Below are 22,632 nucleotides of genomic sequence, written 5' to 3' on the forward strand. Positions count from 1 at the left end.
TCACTGGGGACAACACCACCATCCTGTCTGTCACTCAGGCCTGTAACGTGGGGATCATCTTTGACATGGACTTTTTCTAGGCTCTTATGTTCAGGGTATATCTAAATCTTGCCAGTTCTTTCTGCGTAACATCTCTAAGATATGTCCTTTTCTGTCCATCCACACAGCTAAAATTCTTGTCCAGGCTCTCACCATCTATCATCTTGATTACTGCAACATCCTTCTGTGTCATACCAGGGTAGAATCCAGACAGATGAGTAGCTGCGTCACCCTTGTCCTCTAGCCTAGGATGTCCTTTACAAAGCCTTGCTGCTGTAGCCTCCAACCAGGACATCTTACAAACAGCCTGCAGCATATAAATTACTCTCAGCTGTGTCACACTTTGTCTCTTACCAGCCTGGGTTATACTGAAGGGTGACCCCAACGCACTCCCAGACTTAGATTTTCCCCCAGAAGTGTATATCCTGTACTGCCCAGCCCTCTCCTGGACAGTACAAGTTGATATCAAGTCCGTTATAATAGAAATAATGTCTGCACAACTTGCCATGCCAAATGGAGTGTCCCAAACACTTCAGTTTAAACACACTGGATTAGGTAAAACAATAAAACAAGTTTATTAATTACAAAGAGAGAGATTTTTACTCAGTACAAGTAATGAGGCATAAAAGTCAGAAATGGTTACAAGAAAATAAAGTTAAAATGCAACTGGTGCCTAACTTAACAAACTATGTTAAATTCAAAGCAAAGTTTTCTCACCACAGGCAGACAGCAAGTCACAGTCTATAGGGGAAACTCTGCTCTCTGGGTAGGGCCGAACCAAGGGGTGAAAGTAAGGCGGTACGGGCTGGTACGACTTACCAGTAAAAAGTGGCTGCCTGTACCGGCCCATACTACTGACGTTAAAGTGCTGCCATAGCACTTTAACGTCACTGCTCTTTTTGCGCCCCCCTTTGGTGGCCCTGCCAAGTCCCTACTGGCAGGGCCACCGACAGGGAGGGTGCAAAAGGGGCAGTGACGTTACCGCTTTAAGCAGGATCCTTTAAAGCGCTGCTGCGGCAAAAGGACTGTGCATAAAGCAATGCCACGGCAGCGTTTTAAAGTCCCTGCCCCTTTTAATCGCCGCTGGAGCCCCAGGCGGCCTGGCTGAGGGACACTGACACCCAGCCCCACCCCTTCTGCCCAAGGCCCTGACCCTTCCAGGGGGTGGAGTGGGGGGGGGCAACTGCCCCCCCCCCCAATACCGGTAAGAGAGAAATTTTACTTTCACCCCTGGCCTAGCCACAAACGGTCTTTAGCCCGCAGCCATCTGGCTGGGACAGACAGCAACAAAACAGTCTGGGGGCAGAGCCACAAACAGTCTTTAGCCTGCAGCTGTCTGGCTGGGGCAAACAGGAATTAACAGTCTGTAAGGGAGCTCTGGGCACGGCAGAGCAGTCTGTGGCTCCACAGCCTTCTGGCTGGGGTGAGCCCACAACAAAGCCCACGCCTTCTGGCCAAAAAGAGGGGGTTTGGCTGCCACCTCTGGGGTGGGGTCAGTGGTAGGAAAACCCAGTCCCACCCTACTCCACCTGGTCCCAGCCCAGGGCCCTTATAGTGGCAATCCTCCCGAAACATGCTGACTCACTCTCAAGCAGCAGAACCGGACTAAAGTCTGGTTCCCCTGGACTACTTCCTACCACAGTTTGGGCGTAGGGCTCCATAGTCCAAAGGTCCTGTGTCCTCTGCCTCTTGTCTGCAGCAGCAGTCAAAAAGTGAACCAAATGTTGGGAATCATTAAGAAAGGGATAGATAATAAGACAGAAAATTTCATATTGCCTCTATATAAATCCATGGTATGCCTGCGTCTTGAATACTGCGTGCTGATGTGGTCGTCCCATCTCAAAAAAGATATATTGGACTTGGAAACGGTTCAGAAAAGGGCAACAAAAATTATTAAGGGTATGGAACAGCTGCCGTATGAGGAGAGATTAATAAGACTGGGACTTTTCATCTTGGAAAGGAGATGACTGAGGGGGGATATGATAGTGTGGAGAAAGTAAATAAGGAAGTATTATTTAATCCTCCTCATAACACGAGAACTAGGGGCCACCAAATGAAATTAATAGGCAGCAGGTTTAAAACAAACAAAAGAAAGTATTTTTTCACAAAATGCACAGTCAACCTGTGGAACTCCTTGCCAGAGGATGTTGTGAAGGCCAAGGCTATAACATCGTTCAAAAAAGAACTAGATAAATTCATGGAGGATAAGTCCATCAGTGGCTATAGCCAGGATAGGCAGGGATGGTGTCCCTGGCCTCTGTTTGCCAGAAGCTGGGAATGGGCGACAGGGGATGGATTACTTGTTCTGTTCATTCCTTCTGGGGCACCTGGCATTGGCCACTGTTGGAAGACAGGCTACTGGGCTAGATGGATCTTTGGTCTTACCCAGTATGGCCGTTCTTATGTCTTCTTGGCCGCTGGCAGTCCCCACAGCTCCTCGGGGCATTCATCTGACAGTTCCTTGGGATACTCATCCATCTCCTCCAACTGCAGGACGTGGCTCCACTTGAGGGCTATTCCGGGATCCTGCAGAGATGTCTATGCCCGGGAAGAGATGTCTGCTTCTTCTCATGGTCCAACCCCAACTGAGCTCCAGGGCTCTGCTTTTATATTTCCTGTCCTGCCCTGGGACTTTCGATGCCAGGAGTGGGGAGGTTTTAGGTCTGCCCACCAGGGGGAGTGTAGTGGTTCCTGGCTCTCTAGTTTGGAGAGAGGCTGCTCCACCTCACTACATCCCCCCTTCATGGAGTTACGGGCTACCCTGTGCTTGGTCTTCCTTTTGCTTCTAATGTATTTGTATAGTGTTTTCTTGTTACTCTTTATGTCTCTAGCTCATTTAATCTCATTTTGTGCCTTGGTCTTTCTAATTTTGTCCCTAAATACTTGTGTTTTATTGTTTATATTCGTCCTCTGTAATTTGACTGAGTTTCCACTTTTTGTAGGGCTATTTTTTGAGTTTCAGATCATTGAAGACCTCCAGGTTAAGTCAGCGTGGTTTCTTGCCATGCTTTCCATCTTTCCTACGCAGTGGGATAGTTTGCTCTTGTGGCCTTAATAATGTCCCTGAAATACTGACAACTCTCTTGAACTGTGTTTCCCATTAAACTTACCTCCCATGGGATCTTACCAACTCCCTGAGTTTGCTAAAGTCTGCCTCCTTGAAGACCATTATCTTTATTGTGCTGTTTTCTCTCCTACCATTCCTTAGAATCATGAACTCTATTATTTCATGATCACTTTTACCCAAGACAGGCATTGGATCCGTCAATAATATGTATTTCATGGCAAGGAAAGATTGATAAGCGAGTCTAAAATAGTCAAAATCATGCTAACTCTGGACAGCTGGGGCCTGATCTATACTACAGAGTTAAGTCGACGTAAGCTGCCTTAGGTCAACCAAACTCTGTAAGCGTCTACACTAAAATGAAGCTCCCACCGATGTAACTCGCCCACTACACTGAGTTAATAACTGCACCTATGCGAGAGGCATAGTGCTTAGGTCAATGTAGTTACGTCAGTGCAGTATCAGTGTAGACACTGCGTTGCTTACATTGACTGTTCCTGCCTTTCAAAAGCCATCCCACAGTGCCCTACACCGATAGTTAAATTGGTGTGAGCACTCCTGGTGAGGATGCACACTGCCAACCCAAGGAAGGTAGTGTGGACAGGCAAAAGAGATTTAATTACTGTGGTGGCTGTATGTCAACGTAACTTAAGTCAATTTAATTGTGTAATGTAGGCTTGCCCTACTATAGAAACTCGATACATCCAGCATGAAGGTGTGTTCTCACGTCTGTAGCCAAGAACAGTGGATCTGTATCTCAAAAGGCAATCCCCTTGACTGGTGAGGAGTGTGGGAGGGAGGTGGAGATCAGGAATGATCTGTGAAATTATGGACTTGGAGACAGGAGGATGTGGGAGGGAAGCTCTTAGGTGATATGTTCTTGTATGTGGGGTGAAAAGATACTCATTTGCCTCCAGACAGTACTCTTGATTAAACACTCCTTTGTGGAAATATTGAGGTGACCTCACTCTGATGTGATGATAAATTCTAACACCTAGGAATTGATAAACCGTTTGGGTGAGGGATAGAGTGGGAGTTCTCTGAGCTGCAGGGAGAAGCAGTCAGGTGCTTCCAGGAAGTGGTCAGAGAGGTATTTGTTTGCTGGGGATGAACATTTTTCTTTTTTCGTTTAATAAGAAAGCCTACCTCACTGGGCTTTGCAAAATATTCAGATGCCATGTGTAATGAAAACCATTCATTTTGTTTTACTGACATTTTTTTCTTTTTAATAAACATGTTTTTAAGAAGAGTGCCATTGTTTGGTAACTTTTGTGCAGACTTCCCCCAAAAGGAGAGCTTATAGACCAAGGAGGAGACATGAGATGGCAGGGGTGAGGGTGACAATCAGATTGATCTGTATTTCTCCAATTAAGCAACATTGTGAATTATTCAGATGAACAAATATTTACTCTAGTAATCAAATATAGATGACAAAAGTTCATTTAAAAACAAAAATCTTTCTTTCCACATAAAGGTTTTGCTAGCCATTCAAGTTCACATCCAGAAGTGAAATAATTGTTGCTAACAATGATTTTTAAGGCCCAAAAAGCACATGACTTGCTCATAAGATGCAAGAGGCTTCATTTTGTTTGTTGGTTCTTCTGTGAGTTCTAGTGATCAATCATTACTACACCACTTCTGTTTCTCTCTTTCTAAAGCTGTCCATCATGGTTCTAACTGGGTTGGATTCGTTTGCTAGGTCTTTCATGGTTTTATTTTTCACACAGCAGCAACAGTCAAGCAACTCGTAAAGGAAAGCCAACGCCACCAGAGAAACTACAGTAAAGATAAATACAACCAGAATAATAAAGCAGGCAGTGTTCCAGTTATCATGGAAAGGGTAAATCTTTTGCACTTGAAAACCAAGGTATTGGTAAAGGGACGTAGTCTCGTTCCAGTAACTGGTGTTGAAGGTTGCCATGCTTGGAGAGTCCTCTTATTGTGCTCACTGCAGCAGATCTATAGGTTAAAACAAACAGAGAAACAAAGGTGACGTTTTTAACTTCTAAAATGTCAGTTTTTTCTTTTACCAACTAAGTTGGAACTTGAATTATTTTCCCTAGTTGGAAGAGTTTACTTTCAGAATGACAGCTAATTTCCTGTGGCAAGCAGTGAATAGTTTCTGAACTGGGGAGCTTTGGACATATACATACTCTTTGAAGTGAAGCTGCATTAATCTGGCTCTTTATTTTGCTTTGAGTCAAAAATATATTGGCTCAAAATGCACAGCTTGACTGTGTGATGACTTTTTGAAATATATTTTATTGCAAAACTAATACATTGCAACATGTATCAATAAAGTTAAGGAGCATCTCTCACTTATTCCAAAGATAATGCAAAGAAGCAATCTTACAGAGATTATTTCCATCTGCATGGGATGATTTTAGAAACATGGTCTATTTGTTACTCTTAAATGTTTTAGTTTTTTAATGGTTTGAAAACCCTCTCTGCACATGTGACATTTCTAGCAAAACAAGGGACCCATGTGCTGTTACTGGATGTGTGGATCCTAATGACTGGAATGATTAACATTTGGCATTCTTCTACTTCTTCCTTTGTTTACAGTTCCATTTATCAGAATGGTCTGGGAGCCATCTGATTCCTTTGGGTAACTGCACGTTTGGATAAATGGAGGTGCTATGTTAAGCTGCAGGATTTCTGGGTAGGATGAGGAAAGGAGGGAGGCAGAGAGGAGGGTGGAAGAGAGAGAAAGAGGGAGAGGGGCAGTAGTTGCAGGAGACAGGAGCCTTGTTAGTGCTGCTTTAGTGCTTCCCAGCACCCTCAGCTGGCCGTTCCCCTTGGTATTTGTATTGGTGCCTGCAGAGCCCAGGGCTGTCGGCGCTGGGAAGCATTCAAGCAGCACCTCTCCCGTCTTCTTTCCTCCCCCTTTTCTCTCTTCCACCCACCTCTTTGCCTCCCTTCATTTCCCTCCCTCCTTTCCTCATACTGTTCGGAAATCCTTCTACATCACAGTTCCCACAGCCTTAATGTTAGTTAATCAGTTGGTATGTAACCAACAGGGCTACGTGGGGGACACAGTTTCCTTTTGGATAACTAGGCTGTCTGGATCATTTGAATTTGGTTAAGTGGAATTACAGTACATTTAGAAATTGTAACTGTCTTGGAGAATGAGTTTCCAGAAACCAGCTGCTCTCCTGGTTTATAATACAATTTCCTTATCTCATCTGTAAGCGCTGTTATCGTCTTTCGGTTAACTTGCAAGCTTCCTAACACATTAAGGACCAAATTCTCATAGTGTTCAGCACCCAGGAGCTCAGTGGCACTGTGACCATGTGTGTTAGGTTACAACGCCTGGAATGTGGAGCTAGGCCTGGCACTGCAGGACTGTAGCTGCTCCCACCAGGTGGGTGCGTGGTGGGCTCACTCTCCACCCTATCACCAATGACCCATCACGTCCTTTCCCCCAGGTGCAAAACCTGGCCCTGCGATTGCTTGGCATTGGTCTAACTGCTTTCGTTGGTTTAGAGAGGCAGCAGGATTTGGATATGTGAACTTCTGGAACTGAGCCTAGAGCAACATTGTATTGAAGGACTGACTGCCGACTGAATTAAAATGGGAAAGGGAGCCCCTTGAGGCTTGGTGTTTTCTTAAAATGGGGGGCTACCTCTTCCAGCACCTCTGAGGGTAGAATGGGAGCGGGCTCAGTTGAGAGAGATGATGCGATGGGGCAGGGAGAGGAGGAGAGAGATTAAAGTACAGTTTTTACTCTGCTCTCATCTCTCACCTTAGAATATGAAAGACAAATGTACTTGTCTTAAGTCCTACATGCAGAGGAGCAGGCTAAGGGCTGCTTTAGATATCTTTAAGATGAATTGAAATATATGTATTTTAAATACCCAAAAAAACTATTTAAAAACTTCAGTTATTAACATGATATGCTACCTTTACAGTTCAACAAATATTTGTAAAAGTGAGTTGAAAAGTTCTGGTTCTGCTCATGCACAAGTTAATTATATCAATCACTTCTAGAGTAGGGAAGAATGTGCATTTTTCCTTTTTAAAAAGAGCATTTATTACCTTTAACTCTGAATTTCCTGACTTCTGAACAGTTTTAAACATCAGTCTTAATATAGTATTGTAGTTTTTGCATAGTATAGAGGACCGGGAGTGACTCCATAGTTAAGGGCTTGTCTACACAGGGACATCCAGGAAAATTAATCTGAATTAACTAGAGGTATGAATTTGAAGTGGATTAGTTAAACTGCATTAAACCCTCGAGCGAACACCCTCATTCAAAATTAAAGTGGCTTTAATTCTCTTTAAACTAATACGCACAACGGCGCCAAATTAAAATCTCACAGGCAACCTTCATTCTGGTATTTTATAACTCTTGAGAGCATGACTGCAGCCTTAAAGTTTTCTTAGTTTATATTTTTGTATGTAAATTAATACGTAAATGTTGCTCCACGAACTTGGTACAGGAAGACTGAAGGTTAGGTAAGAAAGGCTAGAAGTCTCTTGCATGTTATACTCATGCAGGAGGGGTATGATGTAACATTAATTAAAATCAGAGCTATATAGCTAATTAATGAAAGATGCTCAGTTTGTAAAAAATGTATGTTTTATACTGTGTATAATTACACTGGACATGAGGCAACTTTGTTCACTTAAAAGTTGAAATTCCTTACAAAAATCTTAAAGTGAATTTTGTGTTGTAGATAAAACAATGAATAAAGGCGTAGGCTATTAAGAAGTCTATCTGGTTACCTTTTATTTAACTTAATCAAAATGCAACACGACCAGAAAATACTAATTGTAAAGAAAGCATCAATGTTTTGTTTACAAAGTTGAAAACCAAAATATATGGATAATTGAAAGGAAAAATGATAAAGCCCAAATTTCATATTGCTACCTATTTTAAACAGTTTGTCTATGAATTTACCAATAATAAAATTGGGCCATTTTTAACATAAAACAGGAAACAGCCAGGATGCAGTTAACTTAGCTTAAGTTGTATTACATTTCATTGCTGTTGCTTATATACTGTTCATCATGTTGTTTGTGTGCTTCTGTTTGGCTGAATAAAAACCAAAATGAAATTGTGGCATTGATGAGGCCCTATCTCAGAGCTTGCCTGTCAGGATGAGTGCATCCACAGAAAATTAGTTTTGGGAACTGTGGTAATTTATTGAATTCCTTTTTAAACTCATAGCTAAGGATAAAGAAATGGAATATATACAAGTATGAATAAAGGTTTTAATGTGGGAATTTGCTGTTGCCTTTTTATAATTGAAATAATTATTTAGATGAAGATTTCTTTGGAAAATTATTTTAAAGAAAACTTAGGTAAAATAAGCCTTCAAAATGCTGTTTCATCTTTCCTTTTTTATTTTCTTTTTTTGGAGGGTGGGTGGCGTGGACAATAAATTTCAGTGGTAATTTTAGCTAATGATGCCAGATTGGGATCCACAGAGGCTGAAGAGCACTATTCACAGAATGCCTCTCATAGCATCCTCAAAAGGCCAATCCTGCATCGCGACCAGTGCCCCAGCTCCCACTGAAGTTGGGGGGTGTGCCTTGCAGAATCAGGCCCAGTGTATTGGAACTTTGATTGAGGGGTTATATTTAAATTGGGATTGAGGAAATATTGCATTTCCTCTCCTCATTTTATCCCCTCTCCTCTCCTTTCCTTCCTTTGCTCTTTCTTTCACTTATTGTTGAAATTCTCCTATGGGATAATCCTGCACAGGAAGACTGTATCACTGTAACTCAGCTGTCCCTAGTACTTTCCAAACATCAATGTGAAATGAATGCACTACTTGTCAGTTTCACTCTGTTGCTTATGGAGTCATTCCAGGAAGCATAGTATCCTCTGTGATGAGGCAAATGTCTCTTCTCCTAGTCCTCCCACAAGCTAGAAGGTGCCCTTAGTAGAAGTAGAGCACAAGAGGAGGGAAATGAGTGGCTTGACAGTTGAGGGACAGAACCCCCCTCTGCTCTGAAGTATGGAAGTGGTACAGACTCATTCTCTAATATCCTTTAATAGGTCTGTTTTGTTGTAGTCTGTAAAGGAAACCTGGGTGTGGGATTCAGTCTCACAGTATGTACATTTTTGGGTAAGCAGTGCCCAGGGGTTTAAGGTTCTGTTATTTTAACAACTTTCATATTTTTAGTTTGAGAGAATGGAGGAAACAGCATGTAGTCTGTCAACTGGGAGATTAAAATAAGCTATAATTTAAGGTCCTACTTCTTTCGCAATATTGCATATTCCACAATATTAGGCTTCTACCGCAATTTTGTTTTAAATAAGCTTCCTTTGTACAATTTTGCATACATTTTGAGGTTTGCAACACACACTCCCCCTCCCACCTCCCCCTTAGTATATTAAATGATCTTGAAGAGTTCAGAGCTGTAACTGGGGGTGTGTGTGTGTGTGTGTAAGTGAGGCAGCCGCCCAGGGTGCAAAGCTGTGGGGGAAGAGGGGCAGAAAAATTGGAGGGAGGGAAACGGTAGGGGGTAGAGCTGGTAGGGGGTAAGGGGCATGGGACTGCTACCCTCACTTCTGCACTGCTGCTGGCGGTGGCGCGGCCTTCAGAGCTGGGCGGCCCGAGAGCAATGGCTGCTGACCGGGTCCCAGCTCTGACGGCAGCACCGCCACCAGCAACAGCACAGAAGTGAGGCTGACAATACCATGCTTGCTGCCAGGCTGTACCCTCGATGCTTTTTTACTCATTTTTCTGCCCCATTTTTCCAGGCCTAACCTCCCCAGCTTTGTGCCATGGGCAGCTGCCCCACCCTTCCCACCCTGGTTACGGCCTTGTAGTTGCACCAAATTGTCTGGTTATAAAATATATATATAAAAATAGAAGCTGAGTTGTGGACAAGACATGGAGAATTGTGGAAAAATAATAATTGCAGTGATTTGGAAAAGCCACAACAGACTTGTTTGTTTAAGAAAAATTTGCTGGAACAATATAAATGCTCAACTATTATGCTATGCCTGTGATTTTTATGTGTGTGTGTATATATATATCTATCTCACAGGCATAGCATAATAGTTGAGTGTTTATATTGTTCCAGAAAATTTTTCTTAAACAAATAGGTCTGCTGTGGCTTTTCCAAATTACTGCAATTAATAAAGGTCATTATTATTTTTCCACAATTCTCCATGTCTTGTCCACAACTCAGCTGCTATTATCTGAAGATCATCCCATGATTTGGGTAGTGTCTTAGCTATAATTGATTTTTAAACTCTAATAACGTGAGTTGTAAGACAATATTTTTAACCCCTTTGATATCTGATAGCTAGTGATTTAGTTATATGATATGCCAATTGATGTTTTGAAGATAGTGCTTAGCACTTCTTAAATCAGGGGTGGGCAAACTTTTTGCCCTGAGAGCCACATCTGGGTATGGAAATTGTATGGCTGGCCATGAATGCTCACGAAATTGGGGGTTGGGGAGGGGGAAGGGATCTGGCTGGTGGTGCGGGCTCTGGGGTGGGGCCAGAAATGAGGAGTTCAGGAGAGGGCTGGGGCAGGAGTACCAGTGCAGGGGGGTGAGGGCTCTGGCTGGGGGTGCGGGCTCTGGGGTGCAGGAGGGTGGGACCAAGGGGTTTGGAGGGTGGGAGGGAGATCAGGATTGGGGCGCGGGAGGTGGTCTGGGTGGTGCTTACCTCAAGCAGCTCCCGGAAGCAATGGCATGTCCCCCATCTGGCTCCTATGCGGAGGCATGGCCAGGCAGCTCTGTGAGCTTCCCCATCTGCAGGTGCTGCCCCTGAAGCTCCCATTGGCCCCGTTTGCTGGCCAATGGGGACTGCAGGGGCGGCGCTTGGGGCGGAGGCAGCGTGCAGAGCCCCCTGGCTGCCCATACATGTAGGAGCTGGAGAGGGGATGTGCTGCTGCTTCCGGGAGCTGTGCAGAGCAAGCCTCCAATCCCGCTCCCCGTCAGGAATTCGAGGGCCGGATTAAAATGTCTGAAGGGACATATGCAGCCCCTGGGCCTTAGTTTGCCCACCCCTGTGTTAAATGGTGGCTAGGAAAATTAACTTCCTCCATTGAAGAGAGAATTTCAGATAATTCTATTTTATAAACCAAGTTGGGGCAGGGGTCCAGTTACTAGCTGTAGGCTGATTTTGATAATATTCTAGAAGTGTTGGCTCTCTACTAGTGACTGTAATCCCCCAGACTTGACTAAAGCCAAGACAGCTGTTGAGTCATCTACCAAAACTGTTGTAATTGTGAAATACAAGACTAAAGATTTCATTGCTAATCCATCAAAATTAACTGCAGCACTGATAAAGTAAGAAAAGGCACATCTTTGAAAACTATCGGAGAAACTCGGGTTCGACACAGTTGCATTTTAATTCTAATTGCAGTAGGAATATTTAAAATTTACACTGAGCCAGTCTGATTAGTATGCATTACAGGTATTGTGCGTGAACAAAATCTAGTAGTGGTTAAATATTTAATGTAGTTCTATAATACGTTTTAATTTAAAAATCATTCTTTGGATGCTGTGATAATGTAAGTTTACTCAGAATTGTATTCAGAGGAGCAGTGGCAAAATGACTCATTTTAATGCAGTGCTGAGGAAGTCTCAAATAAGAAACAACTGACAAACATTTTGGGATAATGGTATCTAGAAATCTCTCATGGATTCTAACCTGTCTGTCTGCATCATGCAGATGGATTAACACTCTTATATTTACTCCAGGAATATTTTAAGTGATAAGGTTGATTTTCGTGCTAGTCTAACAAACCAATTCTTTAGAACACATTTTTAGCCTAGCAGCATACAATTTCATTCTTAAGCAATTTAGTGATTGCTTTATTGTTTATATTTGAAAAATACACCCTCTAACAATTTTGTTTTTTCTTTGTTACAGAATTAGTTTGTTTTTTTTAATAAAAAGATTTGTATTAGCATCTATTTTAAAACAGTCAGAATCAACTAAATGGAACGTGAGGCTGCAAGAAATGAGCTACTAGCTAGTAAACATCAAATACATTTTGTTTACTGCGCATTGGCTTGGGTGTGTTGGGTTTCTTATAAGATGGAGTGGTCATCAATTTTCCATTAATGTACAGATGGTAATAGTGCTTGTCTGATAGTAGCAGATTAAGGATTGTAGCAGAGTAAAATCCTGCTTAACACAAAGAAAATTCACGCTGGCTTTTATAGGAGAAAGGCTTTATATAGACTTCTTTTCTAAGCTAAAGATATATTTTCTTTCAATAATCAATATAAATGTAAGACAATTTTAAAAAATGGTACAGACCTACCTCTTGTCTGAAAAGATGCTGAAAGAGCGCTGGTCTGCTCTATTTTTTTTAGTGCAGGCTATGGCACAGCTAAAATGGAGCTTTGCTACTATTGGCCAGAGCATAATGCTGCTGACAACTTCCTTTATGCTCATTTGCATCAAACCCACTACCTCAGGAGTAAATCATTCATAAATTTAAATTGTTTTGTGTAGGATGATCAACCTGCTCACCCCGTATCTTACTCGTTTACAATGTGATCTTATTAACAGTGAGGTGTGTTAGTGATACAGTGGTTGTTATTGACATGCTTTAGCTTTGAGCTGGAAGACAGTGAGTCAGAGCATGACATTTGAAATGTTAATACCTGCAGATTTCTGTTTCTATTCAGCATTATATTATTTACAGTAAACTGTAAATGTGCCTCAGTCCGATAGATTAAACAGGTTAATAGGAAACAACATTGCTGCCTTTGATTTAATTCTTGAACAGAGTCATTGCATAATGTGTTTTTTTAACCATAAATCATCAGTTGTGGAGATAGAGGTGCTGTCTAATTTTGTTTTACTGATCTCTTAGGTCTGTAACCATTAAGATTTTTTTCTTGGGTAAATTTCCTTCATAGAGAGGATTTAAAAAAAAAATTTAGTGATACAAAATAAAGGCGACTTGCTTTTGTTTCTTTTTTTTCCAACTTCTCAAATGAAGTTTCGGGAGAGGGTCTATTCTGTTATACCTGGATTTATACTGTATAAGCTCTATGATATAATAAATAATATATAAAACAGTTATTTAATTAGTCGTGTGTGTTACATTTTCTGTTACTTCAGTTTTCTCTTTTGGTCCATGTCCTTCTGCTTAATCTGCAGTGAAGTCATAATCTTGAAGCTATGATATGACAATCTGTTTCTGAATTTTTGAAATAGTATTCATTTTTAGGGTATTATGCTTTTTCTAGACCTTAGCAAAGCTCCTGTTTTCAGTGTAAGTCTCTAGAATAATTAGCAAATGGGTCAAGGAAATGATATATGAAAAACAAAAAAAAGTAAACACTTTTTTTTTTAAAACTGACCATTTTGAAAGTTTGTTTCACAATCTTTTTATAAAGTGACTTGCAAATAAAATTAGTACATAACTGGCAGTGTGCCAAATGCTTCCTGCCTCTTCAGAAAGGCCAAGATGGATAGTGTGGGTGTATTAGCAGACTGAGTTTTGAAACTTAATTTACAGTTCCCTTTAAAGGAGCAAGGGCATGCTAAATTTAAATACAGTGAATATAACACATTTTCTCTGAGTCTGCCACTTCTGTGATAACCCACTTTCTGAGTCTGCTACCTACTTACTGTGAATGATTGGTCCTTAGCAAAAGTCTCAAATACATTTCCTAGAATACAATAGTGTGTTAGACTGGATCCACAGAATATGTCAATGCTAGTTGTACTCTGTTGTGGTACCTTAAGTAGGGGGTAAAATAAAAAACCTGACCAAGACTTTCAAAATAACTGTTGATTTTTGGATGCCTTAACTTTTGGATACCCAACTTGAAACATTGCTTTTCAGTGGGTGGATGCTGAGAACTGGGTTCAGATTGACTTTAATAAGAAAATAAGTTTCCATTTGCTGCTTATGGGAAAATGTGTTTTGCAAATTGTTAATGTGTGCTATGGCTTATAAGAAAGTATCCACCAACAATAGAATTCCCAGTTGGAAACCAAACTCTCAGAAATGGTATTAGAGACACGTAGGCCTTGTCTGTGCTACTAATTTTCCTAATGGCCATTCCTATGCTTCATTTGTGCAATCATCAGTCAAAGCATTGGTGGAAACAGGGCAGCAGCATTTTTAACAGTGTGTTGTCTAACCCTGCTTGGAGCACTTAAAGACTTATTTTTGAGTTTGGGAAGGGCTCTGCTGGAGTGAATTAAGGACTGTTATAAAGCAGTAGGTTACAGATGGAGCTGAGGTGAATCTCCCTTTCTGAAGTGCCCTGTGTTTAGAGAATCGGTTTATTAATTTATATTTTGTCAAACAAAGATTGTGTTAAAAATCACTTAAGGTTGCTTAAGTGCATATACCAGCAACCAGCCGGAAGAAAGACTGGAAATTGCTATTTAAGTTCTCATATACCTGTTGCGACCTATAACTATAAGTTTGCCTTTTCTACATTCTCATCCACACCACAGGTGACTTTTCCTTCCACGCAAAATGTGTAGTGTTTAACTCTAGCCATGTGAAGTGTTTAGAAATGGTTATTGACTAGTTATTTAAAATATTAAATTGGTGAGTGTTAACTTGGAATCTTTATATCAAGATTAGATGGCGTTCTAAAAGATGTGCTATGGTTCAACCTGTTAATATTCAGGAATCACAGGGTGAAATTCTCTGGCCTGTGTTATGCGGGAAGTCAGGTTTGGTTGACATAGTGGTTCTTTCTAGCCTTAAAATCCATGAATTTATGGGATAGTGTGTATGGAGAGACTTTTACTTGATTTTTTTGCATGTGTTGGTTGGATGATGAATTTTTAAGTAGAAATAGTTTTAGTTTGTTTATCTTCTGGGGACTGTGGCAAATGGCTGACGCTATTGTGGTGGGTCCTGCACTTTTTCTTGGTGTGGTGGGTAAGGGTGCTGCCCCTTACCCCTATTCTTGGGTGTTGTGGGCTCCGCTAGTGCCCCAGTGGGGGAGAGAGAGAGGAGCGGGGAAGGGACCCAGATCTGCTCTCCTACTCCGGGTCCCAGCCCCTTCAGCTTTGCGGGCTGCTTACCCTCTCTCCCCTTGGGTAGGGTTTCCCTCAGTCCTTTTTGCCGGTGGGGTCCCTAAGTCCTTTGCTCTGCTTGGGCAGGGTTTCCCTTCCCCTGGTCCTCTGGCTAAAAGCAATACTCCTCCAAACTCTAGTCAGCTCTCCTTCCATCTCTCTGTCTGACTGAAGCAGGGTTTTTTAATTAGGTCTTGGGTGGGGCCTTAATTGGCTCTGGGTGCTCCAATTACCCTGAAGTAACCTTTCCCTAGTCCACAAGGAATAAGGCCGTGGTCATCCTAGGGCTTATATACCTCCCAGCACCCAATAAGACCACTCTGCTGCAGTGGTCCAGGACCTGGGCAACCTGGTGTGGGTGGAGCCCTGCCAAGCTGTGTACTCGGTGTCCGCCTCCGCCCAGGTCAACTGGGTCAAGAGCTCTGGCCTGATGGTCAGAGCGCCCTCCCACCCGCGCTTCAGGCCATTCAGTGGGGCACGGATCCATTGCTCTATCTCGGCTTTTATCTTTCTGCCACGCATCCTTCTCTGCTGGAGAACTGGCACAATTTGGAGGGCAGGGTGGTTGAGCAGTTGCAGAGGTGGGCAGGACTGCTCCGGTGCCTCTGCCTTCGGGGGAGGGCATTGGTGCTCAATCAGCTAGTCCTGTCCATGCTCTGGCACTGGCTCAACACCCTGTGCCCAGCCCCGGGGTTCCTGGCTTGGCTCCAGAAGCTGGTTCTGGAGTTCGTTTGGCCAGGACTGCACTGGATCTCTGCGTGGTTTCTGCATCTTCCCCTGGAGGAGGGAGGACAGGGCCTGGTGTGCCTGTGCACTCAGGTCCATGTCTTCCGCCTCCAGGCCATGCAGAGACTCCTTTGTGGTGCAGGTAGCTTGGCGTGGAGCACTCTGGTGCACACCTTCTTCCGCTTCCTCTGAGGGCTCCGATATGACCAGCAGCTCTTTTATCTCCATCCAAGAGGTCTTCCGCAAGACCTCTCCGAGCTGCCAGTCTTCTACCAGGACTTCCCTCCTCCGACCAGGTCCGTGGCGGCCACCGAGGGGGCAGATCTCCTTGCAGAGCCCCTGCTACACCATCTTCGTCTTCATGTGCAAGTGGCGAAGTTGCCCTTGGTGCGCCAGAGGTTGGTCCTGTTGGAACTTACCAAGATCGGAGACCTCCTGGACTGCAACCGAGGGGACTGGGTGGATCCCTATGCGCTTGGCTGGCTCTTGGGGCTCTCTGCCTTTGGTACCCCCCGGCACGTACTTCGGGAGGTGGAGGCAGCCTTATTGCCCATTTGTTGGTTTTTCCTCGAGCGGGTCCTGCGAGAGGGTATCGCCCGCCCACCCCTCACCCCAGGCCCTCTGGATCTCTTCATCGGGCCCCTACCCCGTGAGCTCTCTCGGCCCCCATGCCTTTGTACCCCAAGCCGGCTGTGCGATTTGCATCCGGTTCACTTCTGAACCGCGCCACAGGACCATCTCTACACGGTCGTGCTCCACACTCTTCATTTCCCCACCCTCGTGTCCCACCCCGACACCAAGTGGCGGGACCTTCTACCAGCTGCAGAGGGTGAGGGACCGTGGTGGTCCAGCCTGTACTCCATCCTGGTTCCACAGCCCGCCGGGGACATTAATTGGTGGCTCCTTCATGGAGCCGTGAACACAGGTGTGTACCTGGCATGGTTCAACCCTCTTTCCGACACCTGCCCTTTTTGCGGTGTGAGGGAGACCCTGTCGCATGTCTATCTGCAGTGCGCCATGTTGCAGCCCCTTGCGGCTCCTCCGGAACCTCTTGTTGAGGTTCTGGCTACATTTTTCCCCGCACCTGTTTGTTTATGCACACTCCATCTGTGGCCCTATGAAGTCGCGGGACCACCTCGTCAACCTCCTCCTAGCCATGGCCAAAGTGGCCATTTATAACACCAGGGAGAGGAGGCTGGCTGAGGCAAAGACACTTTGCTCCCCACATGGTGTGGGGTGGGGCGCCATGATAGACAAAGAATGTCTGCACCAATGTGTCATTGCAGAGCCATTGAGCTACCCTGAACAGCTATGAAGCAGTTATCCTGAGTAAGGGGAATAACTCTGTTTAATTGCAAAAAGTCAGAATAGGTCTGTGTCCGAGATAAGAATGGGCATGCACATTTGTTTGTGAGCTCCTGGAGTTTGTGGGACCATAGGATGAACCTTGACCATAGAGTTTACATTCTAGAGAGAAATACAGACAAAGAATCCGGGGAAAGGAAGAAATAAAAAGCAAAGCCATGGTGCGGATATGTTCTTCTCTCATCCATCGCTGATGGTGGGTTAGTGTTATCCCCCCTCCCCCCATGGAATCTGGAGGCAGTCTGGTCTTGTTGTTGGGGTCTCCAGGACTAAGCCCTGTTCTTCAGCTCAGGCCAGCAGATTTTCTGTCTCTGGCGAAGGACCAGGTTGGTGGTGGTTTCTGCCAAACATTTCATTTAATAACTTTAATTTGTATTCATTTTCATAAAGTAGCAACTTATCTTTCCTGCTCCTTTCCTGGATTGAGTATTTGGCAACACGGTAGATTCAACCACCCAGATCTGCCACTGCAGCATCTCTTCCTTGGAGCTCCTCTGGCCATGCTCAGGCATGGCAGAACTGTTCTGCAAACACCAGACTAAATCTAGGTGGTGGTCTCTGTGAGAGACAGCATTTACAGGTTTTAAACAATAACTTCACGGCGGCAGTGGGAGGGCAGGTGTCTTGTAGACCAAGAACCAGGGCCAGAGTTCAGGTGCTTGGTGCACTTGACCTCTACAGCCCGCTAGAATTTAATAAACTCGCAAAGATTAGCTTTTTAAAGCATGCTGTCTCTTCAGACTTCTGCACTGGGAATGAAGACCTCACCTTCACTCCAGTTTACAGTATTTAATCTCTTCTTATTAAGAGTTTGTATTGATAGTTTGAGATTGGTGTTGGTCCAACTTGTTTTTAAAAACCTCCACTGACTGGGATTCCACAATCTCCCTTGGAAGCCTATTCCAGAGTTTAAATTACCCCTGTAGTTAGAAAGTTTTTCCCAATATCTAACCTAAATCTCGTTTGATGCAGATTAGGTCCATTACTGTTTCTCCTACCTGCAGTGGACAAAGAGAATAATTAATCACCTTCCTCTTTATAACAGCCCTTAACATATTTGAAGACTGTTATCAGATTTACCCTTGGTCGCCTTTTCTCTAGACTAAACATGCCCACTTTTTTTTAACCTTTCCACATAGGTCAGGTTTTCTAAACCTTTATCATTTTTGTGGCTCTTCTCTATATTTTCTCCAGTTTATCCCCATCTTTTCCAAAGTGTGGTGCCCCAGAATTGGATGCATTACTCCAGTTGAGGCCTCACCTGTGCCAAGTAGAACGGGACAATCACCTGCCATGTCTGATATGTGACAATCCTGTTAGTGCACTCAAGAATGATTTCGCAACTGCATCATATTGTTGACTCGCATTCAAATTGTGATCCACTAAGTCCTCCAGATCCTTTTCAGCAGTACTACCATCTAGCTAGTTATTACCCGTTTTGTCGGAGTGTATTTGATTTTTCCTTCCTACATGAAGTACTTTGCACTGGTTGTTATTGAGTTTCATCTTGTTGAATTCAGACCAATTCTCCAATTTGTCAGAGTAGTTTTGAATTCTAAACCCTAACCCTAAGCCACTTCTCTCACCTCAGTATCATCCACAAATTTTATAAGCATACTCTCCACTCCAGTAGCCAAGTCATTAATCGTATTATCTCTGTGATTAATTTTTTTCATATTAGCCACTTAGCAGCTGCTACATATAAACAGGAAATTGCTCATATATTTCATTCTTCATGAACTAAGGTGGAACATTTTTTCAGATGGTTCAGAAGTTTGCTTCACAGTGTCCCAATGGAAATCTGCAAAGTATAGGCAGTATATTGGCTCTAGTTTGCCAGAAGGTAACAAATATCAGTCTGAAGAAAAAAGAAGAGGAGTATTTGTGGCACCTTAGAGACCAACAAATTTATTTGAGCATAAAAATAGAAACGAAAGCTTTTGCTCAAATAAATTTGTTAGTCTCTAAGGTGCCACAAGTACTCCTTTTCTTTTTGCGAATACAGACTAACACGGCTGCTACTCTGAAACCTATCAGTCTGAAGAGGCATGCTGAGGGATTGTTTCATATATAGAAACCAGTAGCAATGGCATTTGATTCTGATACAGTTGTTGGACTTTGCTACTGCGAGTGATTTTAGGTTGAAGAAGCTCAGGTTAGAAGCCACATCGGACTAGAGAAGGGCATAGGTGCTGGAACTAGGGGTGCTGCCGCACCCCCTGGCTTGAAGTGGATTTCATTGTACACAGGGTTTACAGTTTGGTTCAATGGTTCTCAGCACCCCTGGGTAAGGATTGAAAGTTGGGTTTCCCCCTTGATCTTTTAATTCTGAAAGTCCCCTCAGTGAATATGAATAATAGGACTCTGTGGTAATTAACTTGTGGCTTTTGTTAATGGCTTGATAATAATTATGCTTAAATGTTACATTATGAAATTAAAATTGAGTTAATACAATTACTGGGGCATGTGTATAGAACAATATTTTCACAAATTTAAACTTTGTTAATTCTTTGAAACAATATTTTCATTATCTTGGAGGGATAGCAAAAAAAAAAAAAGACTGCAGATCCATACCACATTATGGGTTGGATCGTGCAGTGTCTTGAGCACTCTTTCCCTGATCCAGCAAAGTACTTTTCTCTTATGTTTATTGGTAAAATTTCAGCTGGACCTATTTTCAGAGCAGGATATGAAACTGAATCTCACTTTACTTGCCCTATAATCTTGCATACCTTTTAATTGATATTGTATTGCTTGTGATTTTAAATTAAAATTTCTACTCCTGGCTCACAATGTCAGGGCATATAGGTACCATTCAGTCATGTGGGTGGGAACGTTGAGCTTGCCTGTAGATGACATTCAGTGAATACAATTATAGTTGTTTAAAAGTTGGTTTCAGCAAAAAGTCAAAAATGAGGTATTAAGCTTAGGAATTAAAATTTACTCCTTTGGTATTGATTTTTGCTTGCCTCCCTTTAAAGCATAAATCTTAACATTTCTGCACTTACGGAATTACATAGGGACCATATTTTCATTCACAAAGAGACATCTGAAAGGGCCCAGGTCTTGACTTCTGAACTATGTTTACTTTTTATTTATGGTTGTAGTACCAAAAAGAGATGCATAATTGAAGCAGGGTTGAGTGCAAAACTAAAAATCTGTTTCTGAGAACATGTTCTTTTGCCTCTTTTGCAGACCACAGCAATGGGTCATTTAACTTGAAAGCCCTTTCAGGAGGCTCTGGCTACAAGTTTGGAGTCCTTGCTAAGATAGTGAATTATATGAAGGTAGAGTCATTTTATTTCAAGTATAATTTTTCTGAAAATGTTTATACTTATTTATCCACTTGTCATCTCAGCAACATTAATATAAGCTGTCCTTTCATTGTAGCGCTAATATTAAGAACTGTTATCAGACACGCAGAACTACTTGTTTAATGCCAAAAACATCATTAATACAAAAATTGTCATTGTAAGAATCCATGTTTGTATCCAGTGACTCCTACTCAAGTTTGCTCAGTTTAAAAGTAAGAAGATGGTTGAGAGTCTGCTGACATAAACCAGAGATGAGAACTGGTCTACGATTCAGGAACCATTTATGAAAAATTTCTTTCAGGGCTAATTTCTTCCATATGTTTAGGAATGTCAACTATCCTTAAATGTATAATTTGACTCATTTCCTGTCATCAGCTTTCATTTTAAGTGCTGTCTTTCATCGTAACAGACATTATACATTCATTTTCTTACTAAGCTTCCAGAGCAAAATTTTGAACATTACAGACCTTGAATTAATATTTATTAAAATACTGTGTATCATGACTTTTTTATTTTAAATTAAAACAGCAAATCCTGGGGGGGAGGGGGGGGAATGCCATAACATGCTACCAGTCTTAATAAATTGCTGTAGAGTTCATACTTTCATGAAGTACCTGCAGAGCTCTAATAGATAATGTTTATTTTATCAGACGCGGCACCAGCGTGGTGATACACATCCATTAACTCTAGAAGAAATTTTGGATGAAACGCAACACTTAGATATTGGACTCAGGCAGAAACAATGGTTAATGAGTGAGGTAAAGAAAACAAATTTTCAGACTCTGACTAATGACCAGTAATAATAATAATACTCAACTCATATACATTTGCTTAATGATAAACTCTGTAATATAACTGTCCTGCTAAAATATAACAGTTCTGCTAAAAATGTTGTGTCCTCTTTACTTGTATTACTTCTCAAGAATCATCCAGTGCTGTAGTGATACTAGCTCTGAAACTGAAATTATTCTAAAATTGTGAAAGATTGTAAAAAGAGTCATGTGAAGAGCATTTACTAATCTTGGTATAAAGTTAAATAGTTCATTACTAATGCAATACAATGAGCCAATACTTGTCAAAGAATCTTAATATATATGTTAAATGCAAAACTGCTTCAGCATTTGAAGATCTTATATTAACCAAAGGAAAAAAGTTTGGTTAAAATAATATCTATAGATTCACAGTTATTTACTGGTCAAGAGCTTTAGAATTTTCATAATATTTTGGTGAGCTAAGGGGATGGAATGGTAGCAACAGTTGGGGATTTTGGGCGGGGGTGTTAGGAGGTTATTGTTTTGTATATACTTTTTCCTTTTATGGAAATAGAGTATTTAACCAAATTGCCCCCATCCTCCTCCTCCTAACACACTTTTTACCTCATGAGAATGAATGTCTTTATGGTCCTTCAGTATGCTTTAGCAAAGTAACATTCCATACATTGCAATGGTTGGAGTCTGGTGTCTTTAAATGTAATCTGCAAAATACAACACTGTTTTTCTTCTTCTGCTTCATTTATGAGTGAAACATTGCTTACGTTTTTATTTAATACCAACTAACATAGACATATAGCAAGAAGACAATCAGTATATATAGTAGTGACATTAAAAAGACAAGATATAATAAAAGTAGTGTGGCTGTAACAAAAATATCTTGCAACATTCCACTGGCACTAATACTCCTGCTAAATCCCAGAGATGTTCACCTGTAGGGTACAATCCTGGCCCAAATTAAGTCAATGGCAATTCTGTTGAGGATTTCACCATTAGAGCATTATCATGTAGATGCTAAGCTAAGAAGAAAACACTTTGTTAAATTATTATTGCATTTATAAGTGATAATAGAGTGTGAACAAAGGCTCAACAGCATGGTAGTCTAGTAGGCTATTAACAGGCAAATTATGGCAGTTCACTTCAAAACTTTGGTGGTTTACATAATTTCTTGAGAATTTGGTAGGCTACCAAAGTTAGTTAACTTTTTTATGATGACTGTGTGTTCTCCCTCCTTTCTTCTTCCTGTGTCTCTTCTCTTTCTCCTTTCAGGGTCAGGCTGGCAGCTGCAGAAGAAACTAAGTAGGGTTGCTCTCTCTTACAGAAGAACTTCCATTGTGGTACTGGCTGTGAAACAGGAGCATATCTTTATCATTT

At 42.1% G+C, this 22,632-nt stretch overlaps 2 protein-coding genes across 5 annotated transcripts in view; one reads left to right on the forward strand and one right to left on the reverse strand.

Moving 5' to 3' along the window:
- The window catches only part of GTF2E2 (general transcription factor IIE subunit 2), a 61,514-nt gene that overhangs the window by 13,300 nt on the left and 25,582 nt on the right, over positions 1 to 22,632 (forward strand). For both annotated transcript variants that reach the window (XM_073340328.1, XM_073340329.1), the window contains exons 3-4: positions 20,370 to 20,461; positions 21,139 to 21,246. In XM_073340328.1, the coding sequence (XP_073196429.1) occupies positions 20,370 to 20,461; positions 21,139 to 21,246 (200 nt within the window). The remainder of the gene's footprint in view (positions 1 to 20,369; positions 20,462 to 21,138; positions 21,247 to 22,632) is intronic.
- Positions 1,232 to 12,407, reverse strand: SMIM18 (small integral membrane protein 18). Of its 3 annotated transcripts, none has more exons than XM_073340317.1 (2): positions 12,349 to 12,407; positions 1,232 to 5,062 (listed from the first exon to the last, which is right to left on the reverse strand). In XM_073340317.1, the coding sequence occupies exon 2, from the start codon at positions 5,022 to 5,024 to the stop codon at positions 4,731 to 4,733; it is 294 nt and encodes a 97-aa protein (XP_073196418.1). In that variant the 5' UTR covers positions 5,025 to 5,062; positions 12,349 to 12,407; the 3' UTR covers positions 1,232 to 4,730. The 3 variants fall into 3 exon arrangements, with proteins under 3 accessions (XP_073196418.1, XP_073196419.1, XP_073196420.1); XM_073340318.1 differs by having other exon boundaries at positions 12,345 to 12,407; XM_073340319.1 differs by lacking the exon at positions 12,349 to 12,407 and adding an exon at positions 10,740 to 10,762.

The sequence above is a fragment of the Lepidochelys kempii genome, chromosome 4, assembly GCF_965140265.1.
Source record: "Lepidochelys kempii isolate rLepKem1 chromosome 4, rLepKem1.hap2, whole genome shotgun sequence".
NCBI classification, from domain to species: Eukaryota; Metazoa; Chordata; order Testudines; family Cheloniidae; genus Lepidochelys; species Lepidochelys kempii.

Coding starts and splice junctions, on each gene's coding strand:
- SMIM18 (XM_073340317.1), bottom strand. CDS start 5,024: ATGGCAACCTTCAACACCAGTTACTGGAACGAGACTACGTCCCTTTAC.